Here is a 26,583-nt window from a genome sequence, read left to right as displayed (position 1 = left end):
AAGATTTACATTTGTCATATTTCTGTATCCAGAATAGAACAGTGTTCATTTTAAAATGATGAATAAATACCAGTTTTCTTGATTCAATACACAACAATATTAGATACTAAACATCTTTTTCCCACCAATGATGCATTAATGGTTGATTATAAAACTACAGAATTCTCTTTATTTTCTAAGTTGTGAGGTGTATATTTTCCAGCATTTTCTCTAGTTATTAAGAAGGAAAAATGATAAATCTAAAAAACTATTCCAAATCTTCTTACCTTCTTTTTTATCTATTACTTGAAATTTGGGCCATCTATCTCCTATTGCATTTGACAAATAATTAGCAGTTTATAAATCTTCCATATTATAAAGAAGAAATTCCATTACATCCAATCATGCATATAGATGTTTATTCATTAATTCAATAAATATCTTTTATGAGCTTATACGTAAGAGGATACTCTGCTGGGAATTATAAAAATAAGAGAAAGATACTTTTACCCCTATAGAACTGGCAAAAGAGATAAATCATTAGCATAAAGCAGTATTTTATATGACAGTATATATTTATTGAAAATGGCTTTTTCTTAATTTAAAGTTCTGGGCCTTTTGAACAATTTTAATTTTACACGATTTGTGAATGCAAATTATCTAAACTACAAAATTTCAGGGGGATGGAAGAATATCCAATTTGGTTCCTATATTAATAGTATTAATGAAATTCAAATGTATCATGGATAAAAAATGAAAAGATTTTTCAAAAGTTAGTAAAAAAAAATGAAGGCAGAAAAAAAAATCAATTGTGAAATCCACTGTGGGAATCTTAATATCAAGATTTAAATACGTAAAATGATTGTTTTTAATTTTGAATCTGAGTTTTGTAATGCAGAAGTTAAGAGAGTTTTATGGAGTTGTAAGATAATACAGTCAGTTGACAACCATTTTCCTTAATATTTGTCCTTAATAAGTGTGAAACCCATTGGTAAGCCTACCACACGTATAAGTGACTATTTTAGTTTCATCTCCAATTTTACCTTTCTTCCATCTTTCTTTCTCCCTCCCTCCTTCCCTTCCTTCCTTCTCTATCTCCCCTTATCCGTCTCCTTCTCTTTCTTTCTCCACCCCTTTCCTGACATTTTCTTTGTTAAGCCAAAACTTTCTGAAGTTTCTATACCACCTGCTATGACTGTTTATTTCTCAAGTTTCTCTCTACTTAAAACCCGATTAAGGCCCTTTATTTATTTATTTATTTGAGACAGAGTTTCACTCTTGTCGCCCAAGCTGGAGTGCAATGGCCCCATCTCGGCTCACCATAAACTCCGCCTCCTGAGTCCAAGCAATTCTCCTGCCTCAGCCTACTGAGTAGCTGGGATTAAAGTCATGTCCCACCATGCCTGGCTAATTTTTATATTTTTAGTAGAGACTGGGTTTCTCCATGTTGGTCAGGCTGGTCTTGAACTTCCAACCTCAGGTGATCCGCTCGCCTTGTTTTCCCAAAGTGCTGGGATTACAGGCGTGATTTGACGCGCCTGGCCAAGGCTCTTATTCGTTTTGAATGATTTTGAATTATTTGTGTTCGGAAAATATCTCAATGCTCTTGAAAGCATTTGAGACACTCAGAGGAACTAAAACATAACATTGCCCTTCCCTTTCCTTGAACAAATACTTTTAAAATGCTTTTTCGAAAGGATCCAGGCAAACAAAAAAAACCAAAGCTTTTGCTGATTTTGTAATTGTAATAAACAGAATACCTTCTGGATTTTTCTTTTCTGTTCTCCATTGCTAAAAACACAAAAGAAATCAAAACTAAAAGCATAAGTTTTCTTTGGGAAATGTTGGTTTCTTCCAAGCTGTTCTGTTCTCCACTCTCAAAACACAAACAGATCACAATTAAAAGCTTAAGTTTTCCTTGGGAAATGTGTTGACTTTCTCAGAAATTTGAAGGAAACCAGCTGAGATAATGGCTTTTCACTTTCCTTTCCACACAATTATAGTTTACAAATTTTTTTTCTAGAAGGCAACTTGGCTTCAGTTTCGCAGAATAGGCAAAGAAACTGACCAAAACAAAACAAAGTGAAACAAAACAGAAGCTATATTTCCCAGACAACATTTATAATACAGTTGTTAGTAGCTGGGCTTTAAGTCATTCTGACTTGGATTCAAATCCAAGTCCTACCAGATTTCAGACTCAATTTCTTCATTTGTAAAATGAGTACAGTCATACCTAACCTACTGGGTAGTTATGAGATTTAAATGATATAAGACCTATAAAATATTTAGTCAAGCTTAGTGAGCATTTAATAGTTGGTGTATATTATTAGAGTTAGAAGGGACCTCCGAGGCCTTCTATCTTAACCTTATCTAATTCATGATCCTCTTCAACATGATGAACAAGTGCTTAATCACCCCACTTATTCTTGAATAACTCCAGGTCCAAGCCAACCAAAGAGCTTTCTCTGATTGTTCTTCTGTATATTAAACTCTCCCCTTCTACACCCTCCCTGTGTCCATGTGTGCTCATTGTTCAACTACCACTTATGAGTGAGAACATGCAGTGTTTGGTTTTCTGTTCCTTTGTTAGTTTGCTGAGAATGATGGTTTCCAGCTTCATCCATGTCCCTGCAAAGGACATGAACTCATCCTTTTTATGGCTCCATACTAATCCATGGTGTATATGTGCCACATTTTATTTATCCAGTCTATTGTTGATAGGCATTTCAGTTGTTTCCAAGTCTTTGCTATTGTGAATAGTGCTGCAATAAACATATGTATGCATATGTCTATAGTAGAATGATTTATAATCCTTTGGCTATATACCGAATAATGGGATTCCTGGATCAAATGGCATTTCTAGTTCTAGATCCTTGAGGAATCGCCACACTGTCTTCCACAATGGTTGAACTAGTTTACACTCCCACCAACAGTGTAAAAGTATTCCTATGTCTCCACATCTTCTCCAGCATCTGTTTTTTTTGTTTTTGTTTTTGTTTTTTTACTTTTTAATGATCACCATTCTGACTGGCATGTCATGGTGTCTCATTGTGGTTTTGATTTGCATTTCTCTCATGACTAGGGATCATGACCTTTTTTTATCATATGTTTGCTGGCCGCATAAATGTCTTCTTTTGAAATGTGTTTGTTCATATCCTTTACCCACTTTTTGATGTTTTTTTTTTCTTGTAAGTTTGTTTAAGTTCCTTGTAGATTCTGGATATTAGCTTTTCATCAGATGGATAGATTGCAAAAATTTTCTCCCATTCTGTAGATTGCCTGTTCACTCTGTTGATAGTTTTTTTGATATGCAGAAGCTCTTTACTTTAATTAGATCCTGTGTGTCAATTTTGGCTTTTGTTACCATTGCTTTTAGTGTTTTAGTCATGCCTATGCCTATGTCCTGAATGGTATTGCCTAGGTTTTTTTCTAGTTTTTTTTTTTTTTATATCATTTTAGGTCTTACATTTAAATCTTTAATCCATCTAGAGTTAATTTTTGCATAAGGCGTAAGGAAGGGGTCCAGTTTCAGTTTTCTGCATATTGTTAGCTAGTTTTCCCAGCACCATTAATTAAATAAAGAATCCTTTCCCTGTTGCTTGTTTGTAACGTTTGTCAAAGATCAGATGGTTGTAGATGTGTGGTGTTATTTCTGAGGTCTCTGTTCTGTTACATTGGTCTATATCTCTGTTTCGGTACCAGTATCAGGCTGTTTTGGTTACAATAGCCTTGTAGTGTTGTTTGAAGTCAGGTAGCGTGATGCCTCCAGTTTTGTTCTTTTTGCTTAGGATTGTCTTGGCTATACAGGCTCTTTTTTTGGTCCCATATGAAATTTAAAGTAGTTTTTTTTTTTTCTAATTCTGTGAAGAAACTCAATGGCAGCTTGATGGGAATAGCATTAAATCTATAAATTACTTTGGGCAGTATGGCCATTTTCATGATATTGATTCTTCCTATCCATAAGCATGGAATATTTTTCCATTTGTTTGTGTCCTCTCTTATTTCCTTGAGCAGTGGTTTGTAGTTCTCCTTGAAGAGGTCCTTCATATCCCTTGTAAGCTTTATTCCTAGGTATTTTATTCTCTTTGCAGCAATTGTGAATGGAAGTTCAATCATGATTTGGCTCTCTATTTGTCTATTATTGGTGTATAGGAATGCTTGTGATTTTTGCACATTGATTTTGTGTCCTGAGACTTTGCTAAAGTTGCTAATCGGCTTAAGGAGATTTTGGAGTGGGATGATGGGGTTTTCTAAATATACAATCATGTCATCTCCTGAGACAATTTGACTTCCTCTCTTCCTATTTGAATACATTTTTTCTTTTTCTTGCCTGATGGCCCCGGCCAGAACTTTCAATACTATGTTGCATAGGAATGGTGAGAGAGGGCATCCTTGTCTTGTGCTGGTTTTCAAAGGAATGCTTCCAGTTTTTGCCCATTCAGTATGATATTGGCTGCGAGTTTGTCAAGCTCTTATTATTTTGATATACGCTCTATCAATACCTTTTTGTTGAGTGTTTTTAGCAAGAAGGGGTGTTTAATTTTTATCAAAGGCTTTTTCTGCATCTATTGAGATAATCATGTGGTTTTTGTCTTTGGTTCTGTTTATGTGATGGATTACATTTATTGATTTGTGTATGTTGAACCAGCCCTGCATCCCAGGGATAAAGCCGACTTGATTGTGGTGGATAAGCTTCTTGATGCGCTGCTGGATTCGGTTTGCCAGTATTTTATTGAGGATTTTCACATAGATATTCATCAGGGATATTGGCCTGAAATTTTCTTTTTGCGTGTGTGTGTGTGTCTCTGCCAGATTTTTGTATCAGAATGATGCTGACCTCATAAAATGAGTTAGAGAGGAGTCCCTCTTTTTCTATTGTTTGGAATAGTTTTAGAAGGGAAGGTACCAGCTCCCGTTTGTACCTCTGGTAGAATTTGGCCGTGAATCCATCTGGTCCTGGGCCTTTTTTGGTTGGTAGGCTATTAATTACTGCCTCAATTTCAGACCTTGTTATTGGTCTATTCAGGGATTCGACTTCTTCCTGGTTCAGTGGGAGGGCGTATGTGTCCAGGAATTTATCCATTTCTCTAGATTGTCTAGTTTATTTGCAAAAAGGTGTTTACAGTATTCTCTGATTGTATTTCTGTGGAATCAGTGGAGATATCCCCTTTATCTTTTTTTTATTGTGTCTATTTGATTCTTCTTTTTTTATTAGTCTGACTACTGGTCTATCTATTTTGTTAATCCTTTCAACAAACTAGCTCCTGGATTAATTTATTTTTTGAAGGGTTCTTCATGTCTTTATCTCCTTCAGTTCTGCTCTCATCTTAGTTATTTCTTGTCTTCTCCTAGCTTTTGAATTTGTTTGCTCTTGCTTCTCTAGTTCTTTTAATTGTGATATCAAAGTGTCCATTTTAGATCTTTCTGCTTTCTCATGTGGGCATTTAGGGAAGCACTACTTTTAAATATTGTCATAGCAAACAAGTGTAATATTACAAAGTTCATTTAATTGTGATACAGATTTACTCATTCATAAACCATGTATATTGCATTATTTTTTTAAAGTCTTTATACGTTTTTTCAGCCACTATTTAAAAGCAAACCGTTTAATTGCAAAATGAATAATAGAAAAAGCATGTCTACTTACATTAAAGTGTTTATATACATATGGAATTTTTAGTATTTGCTTTCTCTGAGTAAGCAGAATGTGGAAAGAAATTCCCTTTCTTATTTTCTAAGTCAGTGATTCCAAAAACCAGTCCTCAAAGCCCCATTAGGTATATTAACTAATAAGAAATGTCTGCATTGCCGAAATGTCTGTTGTCTATGTTAACAAAATTAAATTGTTAGATTTTATAACATAATCACATTTTGAAGAACTATATATCAGAAAAGAGCTTTATAAAAATTCTGGGGGGAATGTTCAGTTTTAAATGACATTTTCAGTAAATAAACATCTCACATAATGTGTGAAATGCAAACATCTAACATAATTCACACTGCAATGGAGCAATGTCCTATAAATTCTGAAATAATCTACATGAATGATAGGTGCCTGATGACATTTTGTAAAGAGGCTACCACTCAACTGTAGATCTTTCCTTCACATTCATTTTGTGGACACAGACATTGTGTGTAAGCGTGCAGCCACTTCCCCTACTGAGTATAATAATATGCAAGCAGCGGAGACCTGGTCTGTAGAGGGAAGAATAGTATGAGGGTGGATTAGAGAGAAAAGTGGGCAAAGGAGAAAATGTGTAACTTGGAGACAAGGAAAAAATTCTGGATGAAGTAAATTAAAATGATATTGTATTCATCTTTGTTTTTAATTTCTTACTGTACAAACTCGACTTAATAGGGTTTTCCCTTTTCTCTGAGTTTCGGTAAGAATGAAGCTAATTTGAAGGAATGAACATAGTGAGACTCCCAGGAGTATATAAAATTACCATGTTGGAATCCTAAAAGCAACAGAATATTAGAGTATATTCAGCAAATAATTCTTCAGAACAAGTGTTAACTTACAAAGGCAGACGGCTACCAGAAGTCCAGCTGAAGTTTGGTGAAATAAACTCATAAGGTTTGTCAAGGACATTACCATTTCTTTGTTTTCAAGAGGTGAGAGCAGCCTAGAGGTGCTAGCATTTTCTGAGCTGGAAAATGAAGCAGAGTTCTGGTCTATGTCCTTCATTTCACAGGAAGGAAAACTGAGGCCTAGAGAATTTTTCTTCAAATTTACACCCAGAAAGTTCAAATTATTTGGCAGCAAATAAAAACCAGCAAACAATGGTGTAGATTGTAGAGGTATGTTTATGTCAAGAAATAAAATGTCTAGGACTGGAACAGTGAATCAAGACATCAACTAGAAACAGCAGGTTTTTATTGTCCTTAATATTCCCAGAGTTGTAAACTCACAGCTCAACCAAGCTGCTGCTCCAAGCATCTGGTTTGTCCAAGTGGAAAGAACAGTTGGAAGAAAAAGGGGAAGAACCTGTAGCAAAGAAGAAAACTTTCCAGAAACCCTCAAGTAATGTCTCATGCATTAGCCTTTGTCACCAGGCTATCCCTTAATGCAATAGTGCTGGAGAAAGTAAATATGTGTAACCAGGTGTCTTGTCAAATCCCAGCTAAATTAGGATTCTCATCATGAAAGTGAGCATGGGTGTTTGTTGAACATTCAGCAGTATCTGATTCCCAAATGAACAGAGTTTTGGGATTTTCTTCTTCCTTAAGGCATTTAAAGGAACCACAGATCATTTACACATGTCAAGGAGTTAAAAATGTTAACATTCTGTGGATATTTTTGCTAATTAAAAATGCATATATTAGGTAATGTGGCTGGATAGAACCAGTCAGATATTATTAATTATTGTATGCTGCTTTTCATATGATTATTTGGTGAAGTTTTAAAAGCTATCCTTTACAAACACAATACCAAAATTATAGTTCATTATTCAATTAATATGTATGAATAACCATGACATGTTAAACATTGTTTAAGTGCTAGGGATTATAGGTATCAATAAGATAATGAGAGTCCTTAAGCTCATGGGTGTATATTTTAATGTTTGAAGACAGTCAAATACATGTAAGCTAATAAAGTAATGAAATCATTTCTAATAATGATAAATTTCCAGAAGGAAATAAAACGAGATAATATTGCAACAGATGGTGTCTCCTTTTTATTAAAACTATGTGACACTGGGCAAGTCCTTTAACCAGTCCAGAACTGAGTTTTCTGCGCAGTAAAATGTGGAGAATGATAAAATAGACGATCAGATAATCTTGTCAGGGCCCCCCTCACTCTAAGATCTGTTTCTCCTTTCTAATTTTCTTTCAAGAACTGCAGGCAAGCTGTAAAGGAAAAAAGAAGAGATGAGAATAGACAGAAAGCAGCAGTATTGTGAGAATATGGGCTCAGAGGAGAAAAGATATCTGTGTGCTTGTATGACAGCCAATGGAATAAAATTGCTTGAGTTAGAAATGCACAAACACACACATGCATATATATGTATGTATATAATAAAATGAGCATTGAACCAATTGATTTCTGTCTTTTAAACTCTCCCTTTAGAAAATGACCTAAATAGTGGAGACCGGTTTTTTGTTTGTTGTTTTTGAAATTTAAAAGTTCTTCCAGGAGAATTTTCCTCTTACAAATCACTAATTGGATAATTGACTCTATCCTACCACACAAGCTTTGTTGCTCCTAAGTGCTGCATACCAGATTTTTCCCTTTACCGAGATTTATATGACATGGTTTTAAATTCTCTGGAAGGTTTCCACTGTGTTCTGAAGTACTTTCTTTTTCTCCACCAGGTGCAAAATGAGTTGATAACAACCAGAAGTTGACATGTTAGTGCTGTGCTTCTACTTGAGCTTGGAAAAATCTCAACAGGAAACAAACACCACCACCACCACCACCACCTTCGATTGCATCATGGCACTGTGTTGCTTTCTACTGGATTGCCTCCTGAAGCACTTTAGATATTTTATACATAAGTATTGACATGTTTTTGAGAAGGTGTTTCTTCACTTTACGTTTTTCTAATAATTTATATTACACCATTTGTCAAGTTCTTCTCTTTGGTTTTAATTTATTTCTCTCTACAACTGAAAAGGGGACCTTGATTTTAGGTAAATTTTAAGTGATTTATTTTTCCTTTTCTATTTTGGAATCTGAGACTTGTCTTACAACAGGGAGTTTTTCAAACACATTTCCTTCCTTTTTCAAATTCCACTGTGTTTATTTATTGCTTTGTTTCTTTTTCAAATTCCATTGGTCTTGATTTAATTTCATCCCACAAATTTTATTGATAGCCTACTACCTGCCAACTACTGAATTAAGCATTGAACTTATAAAAATAGAAAGGCTATTTTATTGTCATTGCCATCCTGCTAGTAAAAATTTGTTCCATTCTTTACAATTAAGTGGCTTCACCTATGTTTCTCTGTTAATAATCACATTAAATATGTATGACAGGTAGGATTTATGTCATAGATAAGAAAACTAGAGTCCAAAGAAAATAAATGGCCCCAAGTGAACCAATAATCCAACAAACCCTTCCACTAGCTAGCTTCTGATCTGGTTGAGTTGTCATAGACTTTAGGACAAAAAAGCCCATTCGCCTTAGGAACCATAGACTTGTGCTTTCTTATACTGTCTTATGTATTGAAACTTCCTGCAATTCAGGCATAAATTTAGCGTAGGCAGATACTTTTGCTAATAAGGCTAAGGTGGGAAGAAAAACCTGAGTTCTACTTTTATTCTTGGACATTGACTTCAAAGTAAGATGGCCTCTAAGAAATAAAAGCAGTAAATTTGAAACTTTAAAAAAAGTATTTGGTTCACTTAAAACTGTTTCCCATGTTTAAACTTATATTTTTAAAATAACCTTTATCATGTAAAATGAGAGCATTGCTGAGTTTATGACAAGCTTAAGTATAATCTTTTCTTAAAGAACAAGGCATCAATCTTTAATTTGTTTCCCTTTCTTGATTTCTCATAAGTTGCAAAATAAAAATAATTTCACAAATTGTTTATTGTTATTATCCTCCCTACTTGCCCTAGGACTTAAGTACTAACTTTTACTTCCTACTCCCAGACTTTGTATTGCTAAAGAAATAAAAATAATATGAAAAAGCTTAATCACCCAAACCTACATGTGGAATTATGGATTATGCTGTAGATAACAGACCATTGAAAGGAACAAATACTACTTAATGAGGAGCCAAAGACAACATTCTTCCTGCTCCTCTCCTCAAGCTGAGGAATGAGTTTGATTGACTTCAAATCCCATTATTCTCAAAAGTATTAAAGGTACAATGTGGCTTTATATGAAGCAAAGGAAGGGAACAACAAGAACTTTAAAAAAAGTTTGTAGATGGTTGAAAATTTCTTTCGTAATTAGAGAAGAATGTATTTTCTTTCTGTATTGTTTACAGAAGCCAACATTTTTCAAGGCCTAGCAGTAGATGAGTGAGTTTCCTGTTACATTTCTCCTGCAGCATATATTCTGTGGATGTGTTTTCCTGCCCTAATGAGACATACATAGTTTGTCACTTGTTTGTTACATTTTCAAGTGCTTTAAATATTACATTGGTCATTTATTTGCTTTTGAGAACACCCAATAGTCTAAAAATTAAAATGACATGAAGGTCAATTGTAAGATAGGAGTTATACTACTAAATCCTGGACTTGCATATGATAGCAAGGTTGAGCTACACATTTTCATTGTCAGAATAAATGGAATATATAGGAAGGAGTTAATTGGAACTTGTTGGTAACTAAATAAGATTTTTAAAGTAATTTTTTTTTTAGTACTGGCAAAACAGTGTTAAAAATAATACATTATCATTATAAACACCCAAAACTATATCTGTATGAGATAATTTAATGCAATATTTCGGGGAAAATATAGTTGCCAAAATTAATCTCCTTGTTTTCTTTCATTGTGCAATATGCGGTTAAAATTTTTTTCTATTGACCAATGTGTGTGTGTATGTGTGTGTGTGTGTGTGTGTGTGTGTGTGTGTGTCTATAATTTATATATGTGTTTGTATATATCTCTATATACACATATATGTGTATGTAAAATATGTATATACACATATATATATAATGTACACTAAATATGTATATATGTATATACAAAAAATCTTTTGCTATACTGAAATAAAAAAGAAGGTTTTAAAAAGAAAGATAGAGAAGAAATTTAACCTGATTTCTATTAAATTAAGCACAAAGAATTAAAACTTTACTAAAGGGCCAAGTGCAGTGGCTCATGCCTGTAATCCCAGCACTTCGGGAGGCCAAGGCTGGTGGATCAACTAAGGTCAGGAGTTAAGAAACAAGCCTGGCCAACATGGTGAAACCCCACCTCTACCAAAACCACAAAATTTAGCCAGGCAAGGTGGCACTTGCCTGTAGTCCCAGCTACTCTGGAGGCTGAGTCAGGAGAATGGCTTGAACCAGGGAGGCAGAAGTTAACAGTGAGCTGAGATTGTACCACTGCACTCCAGGCTGGGTGACAGAGCCAGGCTCCATCTCAAAAAATAAAATAAAAAACAAAAACAAAAGACACTTATACCTCCCACAGTTACAATTTTCATATTCTCTTCTGTTAAGGAGAAGCCAGGTGAGAATGGAAGGGGCCATCCAGAGTAAAGAGGAGAAAGGAACAGAGGTGAGGACGTTCTCACAAGGGGCGCCTCGGGTGAAAAGAGAAAGATGGTTAGAGGGAGAGGACCTGAGGAGGCTCAAGGTCAGCTCCTTCCCTCTTCCTCTCTGGCCACACAACTTGTTCTTAGCAGCTTCCTGTCCACTACTGCTAAGTCATTGCCGCATGAATGCATCTTTTGCACCATGGCTGTTTTCCTTTTGCCCCCATTTCTCTCTGAGGAAAGGTTTGATGATGATTTCAATGTTGACTCACTCGACTTTTAGATTGTATCTGACTTACTGTGCTTGTTAAATGCGTCTGTTCCTCTCACATGGATAGTTTCTACGTTATGAAAAGTCCTCTCCTTTTTCATTTCCTCTTCAGAAAGCTTGTTTTGCTAATGAAGAGTCTGTGAAATCTGGGGAGATTGCTGCTCTGTGTGTGTGTGTGTGTGTGTGTGTGTGTGTGTGTACATAGTTTCCCTCTTTGAGAAACTGCTATTGTTGCTTCTCAGTGCACCTGGATGTCTGATGATATTTTTTTATTTAACAAGCCATCTATGAAATCTAAAGGTTAGTGTTATTTTGTCTTTATGTTGATATTTTTCTCTCTAATATTTGTGTTAAAATTGTTCCCCAAATAGAGTCTCTACATGAGATAGCAACCAATGAGCAAATCAACATATCTACCTACACATATATACAAATCTATAAATTTATATCTTTTTGTATCTAATCTATATGTATAATTTTGCCTTTCCTCTCAAGCAAGGACATGAGTGGTAAATTAATGATAATATGATCTCTGCTATGGAATGGCTGGTCTACTCTGCGTGGAGCAACTTCTCCATCATGTGGACTTTTAAGATATTGCTGCTAAAGTTAAAGCCATGCTATGCTCTTGAAACTGTAAATATCAACTAATTTTAAAAGAAAAGGATGAAGCTCTAGGTAGGTTATTTGTATAGCTCATATTATTTCTGTTTTTCTATGTGTCTGATGATATTCTCAGCACCTTATTCATTTAGTCATTCCAAAAGTACCTATTACATAAGCACTCTTACTATTTCCATTTTATAGATGAAAAAATTTAGGCTTGTCCAAGAACACAGCACTGGTAAATGACAAAGTAAGTCCAAAATTGAACAGAAGGCCAAATTTCATAAGATATCTTGGGTGAGATATTTCTTGCCTTAGATCTTCCGCCTAAAATGTAACAAATTTAATGGTATCTGGATAAATAAAAAATAATATTAATTTCTCTTCATCAAGGCCAACAATGTGTCAGGTACTGTCTGGATCTTTTAAATATTCTTTGTTATTTATTTTACCATTCTATCAAAGTATTAATGGTTAAGAAATGTCTTCAGATTAGGAAATATTAGGGTTAGCAGCTACCAACAACCAATGACTAAGAGTCACTATTGTTCTAAATCCTATATGGTTCCCACTATTTATTGTCAAGGCTATAGGAAATCACCTAGGATATGTGAGCTTTTCTCCTTCACAAAGTTTGGGATTTGCTGTTATGAATATAACTCTACACCAGCATACCCATCTCCCCATCATAGAGACAAGAGAGACATGAAGAAATCTTATTGTTTCTCTCACATAATTCAGATTTGCTTTTAGTATGCTATTAAGGATTAATGCACTCCCCATTTTTCTGCTCTGTGAAAAAAAAATAAATGGCTTTTAGGATTCTACATATCTAAAGTGCTTGAAAAACGGGTTTTATTTTGACTGAGTTAACTGGAGATATTATCTGAAAAGGACTGACTCACTCATATACCAAGGAGGACAAATAATAATACACTTTTCCTTCCTGTCTTCATTCATTTATTCAATAAATATTTACTAAACACTTACTATGTGTAAAATCTAGCAGCAAGTGTATGAAAGAGGGCTACAATTCTCTCACACAGAGGAATAGCAGATCAGTGTTCATCCAAAGAGTAGACGGAGTTCTGGAGAGGAATGACAAGAGGCTTTGTGAGAGAGAGGGCAAATGCATACATCCTTAGAGGAATGAGGGATGGGGACAGGTAAAGATGGCGAATGAAGCAGCAAGACTCAGTCAGCAGAGGCACTCAGTGCAAAGGCACTCAGGAACAGTGAATACTGTAATGAAGGCTATGACTGAAGATGGGCTGGGTTAGGCTGTGAGGGGCTTTGAACATTATACTAAGGAGTTTAAGATTTACCCGCAGTCCAGTGGCTCTCAAAGTGAGATCCCCAGTTTACTAGCATTAGCTTTGCTTCAGACCCCATCCCAGACCTACTGAATCAGAATCTCTGGGGAATGGGACTTAGACTTCTGTAGCTTAACAAACGATCCAGGCCGTGCTGATGCATGGTAAGGGCTGATAACCAGTGCTGTAGCCAGGCTTTCCAAATGGATGTGTGTGCTGACAATGAGTGGCAGGTGTGCTGGAGATAGATAGTGACCTTTGCAGTCCTCCGGGTGGCTAGCAGGACCTGGGGAAGCTGGAGCTCTTGGGATGACTGTCACTTGCACAAGCAGCCTCATTCTTATTCCTAGGGCACCGAGTTCTTTGTGCTGAAATAGTAGTGTTGTGCAGAGTAGGCCTGTGGACAAATTTGCCACGTAACCTGTTTTTGCATGCTCTCTCCCCACCAGCTAAGAATGGTTTACATTTTTAAAGGATTGTAAAAGAGAAAAGGAAGATAAAGGAAAAGGATTGGAAGAAACAGAAAGAGGAGGAGGAGAAGAAAATGATGAAGGAGGAGGAGGAGAAAGGAAAGGAGAAGAGAGGGAGGAGGAGCAGCAGGACGAGGGGTGGTTTAATGGTATGTGGCCTGCAAAGCCTAAAATATTTACTGACTGACCCTTTACAGAAAGTTTGCTGACCTCTGATGTAGACAAGGAGAAATTGTTTTTAGGAAGAGGAGGAAAATGTCCAGAGAACTCATTAGGGAGATTTAACATAGTAACAGTATGCAGAAAAGACAAAGTAAAAGGAGCTGGAAAGAGAAGCCAGATGTTCAACACAGGTAAAGTGGTAAAGACTTAATGCAATACTCTTTGAATGGAAAGAAGACATGAGTCTGTAATCCTCATAGAAATGATATGCTTTAACTTTAAATTGACCCAACCACAATGCCACGGCAAGGTTCTCAACAGTTGAAGATATCATAGATTCTGTCAAGTTCAGCAATCTCTTGGGGTTTGGTTTAGTTTTGAAAGAGTAAAACAGTGCTGAGGACATGAACTCTGAAATCAGAATCCTGCATCTTCTAGGATGGAAGACCTTGAACACATTGATTCTCCTGTCTTTGTCTCAGGCCTCTTCTTTATAAAATGGATATAACAGTAATATTTATCTCTTAGGGTTGCTGTGAGAATTAAGTTGGTAGAGACAAGAAACTTAGAACTTAGCAGACTTATGTATGCACTCAATGAATTTTAGCAATTATGTGTTCATATATAAAAACTGGAATTAATTTTGCACCAGCCTAATATATTTGCATCACATAGTCAGGAACAAATGCTGACATAAATGAAAAAATAATAGCTAACATTCACTTAGTACATGAGTCAATAAGCTCTAAGTTCCTTATCTCTATCAATATGCTTAATTCTCACAACAATTTTAAAAGGGAAACCCCAAAACGCTTCAGAAATATGTAGCTGAAGTCAACTTAACACATTCTGTCCAAAACAGTTAGGCTATGCTGTATGCACGCTGTGTTAGGCTAGACAAAACAAGGCAACAAAACTACACCCCTGACCCTACGGAATGCCTAGTCTACTTTGCAGACTAAGTGAAGAATGCTATGTAGATGTTATCTGTAACAAAAAAAAAACAAAAAAACAAACAAAAAAACGGAGCTTGTTTAAAAATAAGGGATTAAATGCATACTGGTTTTGTAATCTGAGACAAATATCATTAAAATTATTTAAAATGTGCTGTAGCTGTCATTTTCTTCTGTTTCTCAGTGGGAAAATTGTGATTTTAATGAATGGAGCAGGAGTTAGAAAACAAGGAGTTTGGAAACTTGAATCCTTGAATTTAATATTTCATCTGAAACCATCAAGTTTTATATGCCCAAACACACACTCATACACACAAACACATACACATACTAAGGTAAAATTAATTCATACTTGATGCACAGGAATATTCTTAATTCTAAATAGACATTTTTATCTTCACTTGTTCATATACATGTATGATATTATTCATCAGAAAATCAATTTTTGATAATGAACTCTAGTGCAGTTTAATACCTTACTCATTTTAGGATGAGTACATAAAAAAGAACATATTTTACATCTATGTTTATACAGTAATTTAGAAATGGTAAGATGGAATTCCAATGAAGCTGTGGGAAAAGTCAAATATTCCATCAACATCCAAAGTCAAGGATTTTGAAAAAAGCTTTTTTTTTTTTTTTTTTGTGGGTTGGGGGGAGTAGGGGTTCTTTATATACTCTCTAAAAGATAATTTATAGGATCATATCTATAGGAAAAAGGTTTGACTTGGAAAAAAATAGATTCTTGTTCTTCATATAAACTGTCACTCACTACAGATCATCATAATATCAATTTTTTCTTCCATATGATATGAGATCAGGACATTTCATATGTGTGTGTGTGTATGTGTGTGTTTGTGTGTGTGTATATGTGTGTGTATACCTCAGCTGTATATTTCAAGATTTAATATTATTTAGTGGCTATTACTATTTACCTTCCAGAAATTTATTAAACATGTCTTTGGTCTCTCTGTTATATTAAAATTGAAAATTACAGCTCATGGATTAATACCACAGCCCCTCAGTTTTGTACCTCCTCACAGGCTTAGTTCCCATTACCTTTGGAGCATCTGACTTCTGAATAGGTTGGTGCATGTCTAACTCTGTGCTCTAAAAGCACAAAACACCTGAAGGTGTGACATTGCCACATTAGTAGGGCTTTCTGAGCCTGGCTTTGCCTAGAGGAAAGCTGAATGTTGTGAGTTTTATATTCAGTTAGAGTAATTTAAAAGTCCTTCAGGTCAGGGGAGGCTCCTGAGAATCCCATGCATGCTTCACTTCAGCCTTTTCAACGTGCCAATCCTAAACAGAAAAATAGACACCACACAAGAAGCGATTACACTGCTGGTTGGCTTATGATGGGATGTGAATACAGGACTCAGAAAAACAGAAAGTTGTATCATATGCAGAAAAGTTTGCCCAACCAAATTCAGTTGCCCAAAGCCAATGCTTCTTTGGTAAACCAAAGAACAAATGCTATCTCACACACTGCCCGTCTTTCTGTCCTTTCAGTTCTCCCTCATTCCTATTGCCTAATACGAATCTTTTTCTCACTCTCTGCATCACCGCACAGTCTCAGATGGAATGAGGCCTCCCAGCTACCCATCCTCCACATTCTCTGGGCTTATGTCGCTGTGAAAATACACTTAGCTCCCTTTTCTTCTATAAACCAATCTCAGCTCCCTGTTTTCTCTTTTTTTTCCTTGTATATTTTGTTTCTGAACTCAGATGGCTGGCTACTTCCAAGTGAACACAAACTCTTTTCCTTCCACCCTAGGCTTGACAATTAGCTCTAATGTTTAATGTCCTCTCCCTTATCCTACCCAATACATTTCAAGTATATTCTCCAAAAATTTTTCTGTATTTTAAGGTTTAAAAAATGCTGGCAGATAAGAATGAAACACATCAAACTATGTTTTTAGGTTAACAGTTATGTATTTATCACTTGTGTAAGGTAAAGTTGGCTTTTGTACACGACATGATTCAATTACAATATTTTATAGGCCGATGAAAACAGGATCAACCAACTATGTTAATGCCTCTTATAAAGCATTTTGCTTTCAAAGATTTTTTTTTGCTCTAAAAGCCAAATGGTCATGCTCACACATTTAATGTCTTTTTTCCAAGCCTAATGTCTTTCTTCCAAGTCCTCCTCTAATTATTCATGTAAGGAACTACATTTCATCAATACAGATATATACACCTCATTAAAAGACAAAAGAGCCTGAACCTTTGGCTTTTGTCCCATGATGTTTTCTGATAGATCTGAGAAAGGGTACAGGAATCAAAAGGCACTTATTAAGAACCTCTACCGTGAAGAAAACCTTGTATTAAAGTGCTTAGTAGGTACTTAGAATTTTCTCCATATTATGTAATTACTGTCTAGAACAGTGATTTGTATAGTAATCACCAAGTTATCTTTGCAAAATGCCAATTCCAGTTTAATATGAAACCTGAGATAATTTTTAAGAAGTTCACAGGTGTGGACCACATTTGGAGTAGCAAGAGTGGAGAGTGAGCACCAGTGGTTACTTGAAAAGCACATTTTAAAGTCATATATTAAGCATGGAAAATGGTTCCTCCCATTCACAAAAATCGGACACCTTGTCTACAGTAATATATGGTTAAATTCGTCACCAAAGCACACACAGTCCTGCTATGGGACACTGAATATTCTTCCCTCTCAATGTGGTAGTTTTTAGGGACGAGAGCCTGCAAAATGGAACAAAGAGTAAAAAGGGATGGCAATGAATATCATAAATAGAAAAAAAATGACAGATCCTACTCTGTAGGGAGCCGGAGTAGCATACTCGCTCCGGGGGGATCAGCAGCAAGGCTGCTGTGAACTTTCGTTGAACTTCAGGGAAGTGAAACCACAGTAGAAGTATGTGTTTCTCGGCGAGAACAGATAGGCCTAGAGAGATAACCAGCTTTCACTGACCTTGCTGCAAGATAGTTTTTAGCTGAAGTATATTAACTGAAGTATGAGAATAATAACCACGGGCTGTTCTAAGTAACTGCACCCTCCCTCTGCTATGTGTTTTGTGAACATATAAAATAAAGTACACTTAGGTCGAGGTCAGAGAGACTGACATCCTCACCTCCTGGACCACCTGGACCACCCAGCTTTCTGTTTCTATGTCTGCGTCTGTGTCCTTCTTTATCCCCCGCCGTTCCCTCTTAGGTCCTTGAACTCTTGTGCAGCGCAGGACGTGATGCGTGCCGGACCACTCCAGTGGCCAGAGGCAACCTAGCCTAGTGGTTTTGAGTCAGACTCCCTCAGACTTCAAATCTGGGTTCCTCCACTTACTAGTTGCCTGACCTTACACCAATTATTTTATCTTCCTCTGCCACACTTCCTTACCTATAATAAGGAATGATAATGCCTTACAGAGTAGTCGTAGAAAGTAAAAGAGATAATGTAAGATAATATCATGCACTAGTATGACTACAATAAACTAAAACTACGTAACTATACTCTTTAATTGTTAGAGATAAAAATATATCAACTGGAGATGCAAAGGAAGCTCTCCAACCTTCATACATGTTAAGCAAATTATCTAGAAATTAATTAATATGATTAAGGAATAAAAAGACTCAACTAGAGCTTTAAACATAATGTTGGCCCATATATAGAAACCGTATCTTAAATATTGACAGTACCTTCAAAGAATTAAGAATGTAATAATGCAGGATATTATTAGGTGTTTGTTCTTTTGACTTTAAAATATACGTTGTCTTTATTGTCTAGGACTTGTCCTAAATGGCAGATAAGCTTTGCCATATTTAGAAAAGCAATTAAACAGAGAACAGAAGGCTAATATATTATAGCTTCCAAAGGAAATACATGTTTTATATCTAAATTATATTTCTAAATGTAAAAATGAACTTTTATATTTGAAATATAGCATTTGAAACCTTTTTGATATTAGATGGAAATTTATCATGTACTCATACTCAAAGTAAAAAATTCCACTAAGTTTCATGTGTTTGATAACCAGTTAAGTTTTTCCACCTTCTTCCAGAACTCATTGGCCTCATAGAGACACAGCTTAAGGGCTAACACATACCATGCCAATTACTCTTAATTCAATTAATTGAGACTCACTAGTTCTTCATCTTGACTCAACACTCTGCTTCTTTATTATTCTCTGGTGTTGCCTTATTCTCATTGCTCTTCTTCACAGAGCTTTTTCTTCTGATGTGCTCTGCCCAGCCCCACGTGGATGTTGTAGAAAGAAAACAAGGTGCTGGAGAAACCTAGAACTAAATCCAGTGTGGAGTCTGCCAGCGGAGACCTGCATGGCCTTGGACAAAGCTTATCCTGTGAGACTTGGTTTCCTTTGTTCATAACAATACCTTATTGTCAGGATTTGAGATAATATTGTTAAGCATTTACATGGAGGCCGCACATGGAAAATAGGCAATGTTTGTAAGCTTTTGTTTTATTTATTAAATGCCAACTGATGCACCACTTAGTCTATAAAGCTCTGAAGACAGAAGCAGTTTTTTACCTCCTCATATATCCATTGGTGCATTTTATTTGCAACTGGTTACTTTTTTATGTGGTGTCCTAGTTATTATGTATAAATTATAGTCTGTGTAGATTTTCTCCTTTATGAGACTTGAAATTTCTAGAGGAAGGGTTTCCATATTCATATATGCACCATGCTTCCAGCCAGGAGCTTAAGAATAGCAGGTATAATAATAAGTAAATCAATAAGTATTTCTTCAATAGAGCAAAAAGCACTTTCTCACAAAACTCATATCAATTTTTAAGTTGGTCTCCTTTAGGTTTTACCCAATTTCTCCAACTTTTCAATGCCCCACTAAATTAAATTACATAAAACACCAAATGTTTCACAAGGTTTTCCCTCAAATATGATTTATTTAGCAATCACATGTAATAAGAAAAACAGAGAAATACACCATAATAAAAACACAAGAATTGTAGGTTGTCATGTTAAAAATTAAATAAAAGAGGTTTTGGTTAAATGAAAAGGCATATAAACTTGCAGAATACATATGTTGGGGAGTTGAGGTTTAAAATGCAAAGCAGGACATTCAAGGTGCAGCAGCCTAACTCATCAATCCCTCTCTTCAGATGGGCTCAATATTAATGTTTGCAGAAGGGACAGGCACAGATGACCTCCACTCTGACTTTCTATTAATTAGTGCTAAGTAGTAGCTGTCTTACAGAGAGGATAACAAGGGAAGGAAGAAATATGAAAGCTTAAAAGAAAAAGAAAGAGGAGGGAGTGTAGCAGATAGAGATTAGGAAAGTAAGTACAGCAGCAGTGTGACAATTCTTCTGAAGGAGTGAAACTGTTTTTGTTCTGCACTCTTTCTGGAAATTTGGTCACAGTGCTTTATAAGTAGCAAAACCTGGAAAATTAGGTTAAATCCCAAGTACATAAATTGATGAATTCTTTATATTCTATTATTTTAGTAATAAGGTCTTATAGATATTAAAATATTAATAGAAACAAAGTGGATATGCTTCCTATGACATTTGAGAAGTAGCATTTATATTTACTCCTTCTTTGAGAGATTCTATAGCTTTACTGAAAGACAACTGGCTCAAATAGGAACAATAGTAATTAGACCCTCCAGATAGATTCTATTAAATGCACAATATTTTCTAGCTGGTTAATGCCTTGTTTTAAAAAGACATTCAAAGCAGCAGTTACAGTCTTTCCATAAATAGAAATAAAAAGTCCATTTGAAAGGATAATAAGTCACCATGATGTACATATCTATAAATGTTTTCCCCCAGCACGTTATTATAGATCAATCTTACTGCTTACGTTTAAAATATCAATTACATTGTAATGTCTATGATACAATTCAATTATTTAGCTGTGTTTTGCATGAGATTTTGGTGAAACTAAAGCTAAGGATCTATTCACAGAACAATTAAAAGCATTTTATACAGCCTATACCCAAATATATCTTAAATTACAATGAATGATGCATACTAAATATGCATATAGAATATGGCTTACACATTAAGAGAGATCTAAGTTATGAGTTATAAAATCTCACCACTTAGGCTTAAAAGCTTCTGAATGTATCCTTTTCTAAAATATTGCTTAGCATTGTGGAACCCAGGAATGAAGCAGGTGCAGCAGAAAACTTGTTAGGATGGATGGATCCTCCTTTGCACGATTTAATTGATGGCTACTCTTGATTCTTTCCATCCAATTTCTACCTTTCACAAAGACAAATTCACTGAAGCTCACAATTATTGCAATGCTTGTACAGTGAAAAGTTACCACATCTAATTGTGCTTGAGATTTGTTGTCAGCTAATAATACATAAAGGTAGTTTTTCAGCTTTGAGCAAAGGAAAGACTTTGCACATGCTCAGGCAAAACACGACAAGGAAGCAGGGCCTCTGAGGGCTGCAGTTTGTTTCTGTGTAGTAAAATATAAAAGTCACGTCAAATAATGTTATCTGTACAGAAAAGTGTGGGCTTTCATTTTCATAGACATTTTTGAACACACATACACATTCTTGTCTCTTATTTCTTGGCTGGTAATATGTTTTGTTACATCCTTATGGGATAAACACCCCACAGGCAAATTTCATTTTCCATTCTAGTGTCTGTCTCCACCAATGGCTGATGGTCCTATCATGAACTGCAGATAGCATGTGACTTGCTTGTAACCACACCTATGGACGTTATGCATTCGTGCTTTGAAACCACGGGGATGGACACAGGCTGGCCCACAGTGTTCAGAGAAAGGTTTCACTGCTATTTCTTAGCATGAGAATTTACCATGAAGTGTTCCTCAGGTCACCTAGCTGGGGTTCTGATGCTCCATTGTTGGATTGTAGAATTGCTCTGGCATTTCAACCAACTCCTCGGCAGTCACACCTGTCATTTTGCTCCTATGCATTTGAAATAAGAAGGACAATCTAAATAGTCCATTCCCCATCACTGCAAAAAGATTTTTTTTCCATAATTTTGTTTTTGCTTCCTTTTATTTAAGACCTTGAAAAATTATAGTTATAGCACTCTGTAAGACAGTGCAAGGAAGTAAATTTTAAATTATTTCATCTGCTGCACACGCATTGCACAATCATTATGACTGGGTCCAGAGCAAGAAAAATTAAAAACTGTCCGACTTTTGTCTCAAAAATTTCTCTGGCTTGATTGAAGAAGGCCAAATTGCGGAGGGAAAAAAATGGCAGAAGCACTGGCCAAAAACTCTGATAAGAACTTGAATGTATTTATTTGGCCAGAGTTACTAGCTCAGAATTTATGTTCTTCTTAATTCCTTGTATAGGGTTCAATTAAAATGGCCCAATCCAATTCTGTGTTGAAACAGGAGCTATAGCTTTGTGGAAGGTTGAGACTTTATGATGTTTTCATGCTGTTTTCATCGTCCTGAAATAAAATCCAAATGAAAATGTACATCAGAGAAAAAGGAGTGGCTAGTGGCTGGGCAGGCTAGTCAAAGAGTACAAAATTTCATTTATATAGAAGGAATCAGTTCAGGAAGTCTACTGTAAAACGTGGTTACAGTACTTTAGAAACAATGTATCATATTCCTGAAAACAGCTGCTAAAAGAGTAGATTTTAAAAGTTCTCCCCACAAAAAGAGATGAGCATGTGAAGTAATGCATATGTTAATCAGCTTGATTTAGCCATTCTACAATTTCAAAAAAACATGTTGCACACCATTTTTATTTGTGAATTCAAAAATAAACAAATAAAAAGAAAAGAAAACATAGAAAGAAGGTCATCATTTACTCACATACAGGTATCAATTACTGTGTGGCAATTCACACTGTAGTTTATATACCTCGTCAAAAATAAGGGCTTTCTCAGCATATATAATAGATATGGTTTTATATCAGTTGGAATTTCTCTTCCTATTTCTGCTCTGGGTGTGTGCATGTGTGTTTGGATGTATGTGTATGTTCAATCCCAGTAAAAACTTTGGTTCTCTAGATCAGATGGGCATTTAGGCCTGGCAGGTAGTGTAAATGAGTTAAGTGGGCCTGGCCTGTGTGAGTGTAAGACAACTAGACTCACAGGGACTAGAGTGAACTAAAGAACATAAACCCTGTCTACAGACATTCCAAAAGACACTTTAAATCAGTGTGAAAGTCAAGGCAACTCTACTGACTAAATACATCCCACAAATCATCAATTTTTGGTCTCTCGTTAGATCGTACACTCGACGTTAAAGCAGGTATTGGTCGTGATAGGGAACACTTTCCTCCCAGTGAGTAACAGGTCTGACAGTGACTTGCTTTTAAAATGCCAGAAAGATAATGTGATAAATGATATGCCATTTTAAATAATAAAGCAGCCTGGCATTATATATCCAACCATTCTATTTTATTTTCTTTAATAAACAAAAACATTAAAAAATTTAAACAAAACAAAACACTTTCATGGACTAAAATGTCTTAGAAACGATGGTGAAATTATACAACAATGTGAAAAGTAGATTTTAAGGGCTTTTTTTTTGTTCTAAGTGTAGTGTTGCACATTGATTTATAAAGTTTCAATATGGCACAGACTTAATCAGAGCTCAATATTTTCTGGGAAAGTGCCTCACAGTGGGACCTACACATTGAGAACAAAGCAGGCAATGGCTTTCAGAGACGTGGCCAGGCTACCATAATAGCTACACTTTCTTTGATGGTGGCCAGCAAATAATTAGCTATCACTCACAAAGAAGGTATGCTGAATTTGCAACAGGAAGCCTGCAAGCCAAATCTGACCCTCAGACATATTTTTTCCTTGTCCACAAAGCATTTCAAAAAACTTCGAGCCAACAGGAAAAATTGGAAGAGTTTACATTAAGAACCTCTCTTAACCACTAGGAACAGCTAGCAACACTGGGCCCTCATTCTTTGAGTGAAGATCTGCCAGAGCCCAAGAGTGGCCAAATGTAGCCTTCAGGCTGGATATGCTGTGTCCTCTCTGTTTCCAAGACTGATCACTGCCCGTTGTCTCCAAGGCACCACGCGTGAGTCATAGTTGCCAATTGTTACTCCTCCTGTTGTTTTTAGACCTTGCCCACTTCCCTCATTTAAAGGACCTACTTGTTTTTGGAAGGCATGTGAATTTCTGTCTGAAGTTTGGGTAAAGATGTTCCAACAATTAAACTCTGCACCAATTAACATTGAGATAATTCCTTTAACATATATTGCAGGACTGTATCAACTCAGTTGTAGCAGTCTTCTGTTAAGGTTATGTAATTAGTAAACATACAGAATTTATAAGGTGCTACTGAAGACCACATTTTCTGGAAGACTGAGCACCAAAGGCAGGGCTTTCTCAAACTGTGAAAAAAGCTGAATAATTTAATTGGTCCTGACAGAAAAAAAAATTGCCAAACCGTCCGCTAGGGTTTAAACATTATATTTAGTTTGAGGGGGCCATAAACTGTTCTGGCTTTAGGGTCTTTTTAGTTGAAAAATGAAAAAAGACACTTCATTAACTGCCAAGTGAATCATATCAAAACATTTTACTGATGAAATATCAGTTTCTTACTTACAGATACACACACACACACATATATGTATGCATATAAATTGCCTTAGGTATTTTCATACAATGAGCAGTTATTTTTACAAATGTATTAGTAATCTATTATCTACACACAATTTTTTGAAAATTTTCATAAATATTCAAGATCCATTATCATAAATGTCTGGAAAATGCTAATCCTAAAATTTTGTTTTGATGATATCTGGCGTACACTGGCTTGGAGATGACCCGTAGGAAAGTATCTTGCTTAATTTTGTTTTACCTGGTTTTCTAAAGACATACATTTGCCAACGAAACACTGTTACTTAAAACATCTATAAATCTTCCACTAAATTAGTTTTCCCTAAAATATACTTCCGGGGCTTTGCTGTGTATCATGAGAACACAAGAAATGATCATGGGCTCTAGAGGTAATAAATTTATAGTTTGAATAGACAGTAGGGAGAGGAACTGATGTAGTATATAAAACAATATAATTGTTAAACATAGAGAGGGGTTTTCATTGCTGAACAGTCACTTTGAACTTGATTTCTCCCCGAGCTTTATAAACAAAATAGGGATCACACTCACTAACTCTGGAATTGTTGACAAGATTAAGCGAGATAATATATGCAACATGTTCACCACAGTCCCTGACACTTTGTTGCTATTAATGAAACTATTCTTACGAATAAAAGACAGTCTTACAACTAGCTGTCTTTGTAACTCAAGAATATTGAGGAAGAAATTATTTTAAAAGTGAATCACATTTTAACTCTTTCATATCTAAAGTAACAGCTGTGGAACTAATAACATCTCTAAGGTTTGAAATGCACCCTCAGCATTTTCTCTTGCCTCCAACACACCACCCCAACAAGTGTGTTTTGTTCTTGGGTTTTGTTCTTTACATCTTTTTCTTTTTAGTAGATATTAAGACATCCTCACTGTAAATACACATTCCTCCTAACTGCCTACATATTTGTTAGCAGTTCATGACAGGGGTTCTCAATTTTAGTGGACAGAAATATCAACAGACTGGCTTATCAAAAAGTCAAATTTTCAAGGCATCACTCCCAGAGTTAATAATTTGGTAGGCTGAAAACAAGCCCTAGAAGCTAAATTTTTACAATGAGAACCACAGATGCACATGTGCACAGATTTTAACAAACATGATAGATACTTGCACTGTTTTAATTACTGGGTATAAACATTCATATTTTTACATGAAATAAAATAAGAAATCAGTCTAAAACATTTCCTACATGACGTGGAAAAAGAAATGAGGATTAAATATCCCCATGAACTTTATTATTATTATTATTATTATTATTATTATTTGAGACAGAGTCTCGCACTGCCGCCTGGGCTGGAGTGCAGTGACATGATCTCAGCTCACTGCAACCTCCACCTCCCTGGTTCAAGGGATTCTCCTGAGTCAGCCTCCCAAGTAGCTGGGATTACAGGTGCCTGCCACCATGCCGAGCTAAGTTTTTGTATTTTTGGTAGAGACAGGGTTTCATTATGTTAGCCAGGCTGGTCTCAAACTCCTGACCTCATGATCCGCCTACTTTGGCCTCCCAAAGTGCTAGGATTATAGGTGTGATCCACCACGCCCAGCCATTTTTTTTTAAGGATAAAAATTTCAGTCCCAGTAAATACATTTTTTGTTGACTAACAAATTAAGTACTCTTTGAAAAGGTAAATATTTAAAGTTTACCTGTTAAAATTTTGTCTCAAAGGATTGATGATAGAGATTTTTTAAAAAGTCCAGGAAGGCATTTAAATAAGATAACTTCATCTCTAATGGTATTATGCAAATCATTTATTTTAGAAGCTAAGTTTCTTGTCTATAAAATAAAATTACCTCTCATGTTTAAAATAACAGAAGTCTTTAAGGTGTTTCAGGCCTATGAATGTGTCTCAGCATGTTTTTCTTCAGCATTTACTAAGTCTTCTGAGTTCGTAAGAAGATCAGATTCACCTAAAAATATAAGGAAACAAAAACAAAACAAAATAAAGGCTTTGGAAAAAACTAATAAGGTTAGGAGACTGAGGCACTTTGTAAAATGTTGAAGGCTGGATTTTACAATGGATTTCGTGGCACATTTTTTCAAAGATACCAAACATTTTCCTTTAGCCTGTGGATCTACAGAGCATAACAAGCTATCTTCTGGTG

At 35.6% G+C, this 26,583-nt stretch overlaps 1 protein-coding gene across 7 annotated transcripts in view; it reads right to left on the bottom strand.

Moving 5' to 3' along the window:
- Positions 1 to 19,338: 19,338 nt before the first annotated feature.
- Positions 19,339 to 26,583, bottom strand: part of PDE1A (phosphodiesterase 1A) — a 404,046-nt gene continuing 396,801 nt past the window's right edge. For 5 of the 7 annotated variants that reach the window (XM_032292753.1, XM_032292751.1, XM_032292752.1 and 2 more), the window contains 2 exons: positions 26,271 to 26,388; positions 19,339 to 22,297 (listed from right to left, as the gene is read on the bottom strand). In XM_032292753.1, the coding sequence (XP_032148644.1) occupies positions 26,315 to 26,388 (74 nt within the window). In that variant the 3' untranslated portion in view covers positions 19,339 to 22,297; positions 26,271 to 26,314. Of the gene's footprint in view, positions 22,308 to 26,270; positions 26,389 to 26,583 lie in introns of all 7 variants that reach the window. The other 2 variants (XM_032292749.1, XM_032292750.1) reach the window with 2 other exon arrangements.

This window comes from Sapajus apella, unplaced genomic scaffold, assembly GCF_009761245.1.
Source record: "Sapajus apella isolate SASKATOON/1434 unplaced genomic scaffold, GSC_monkey_1.0 scaffold28, whole genome shotgun sequence".
NCBI classification, from domain to species: Eukaryota; Metazoa; Chordata; class Mammalia; order Primates; family Cebidae; genus Sapajus; species Sapajus apella.
Note: the sequence above shows the minus strand (reverse complement) of the source record. Positions and strands in the feature narration are given on the sequence as shown.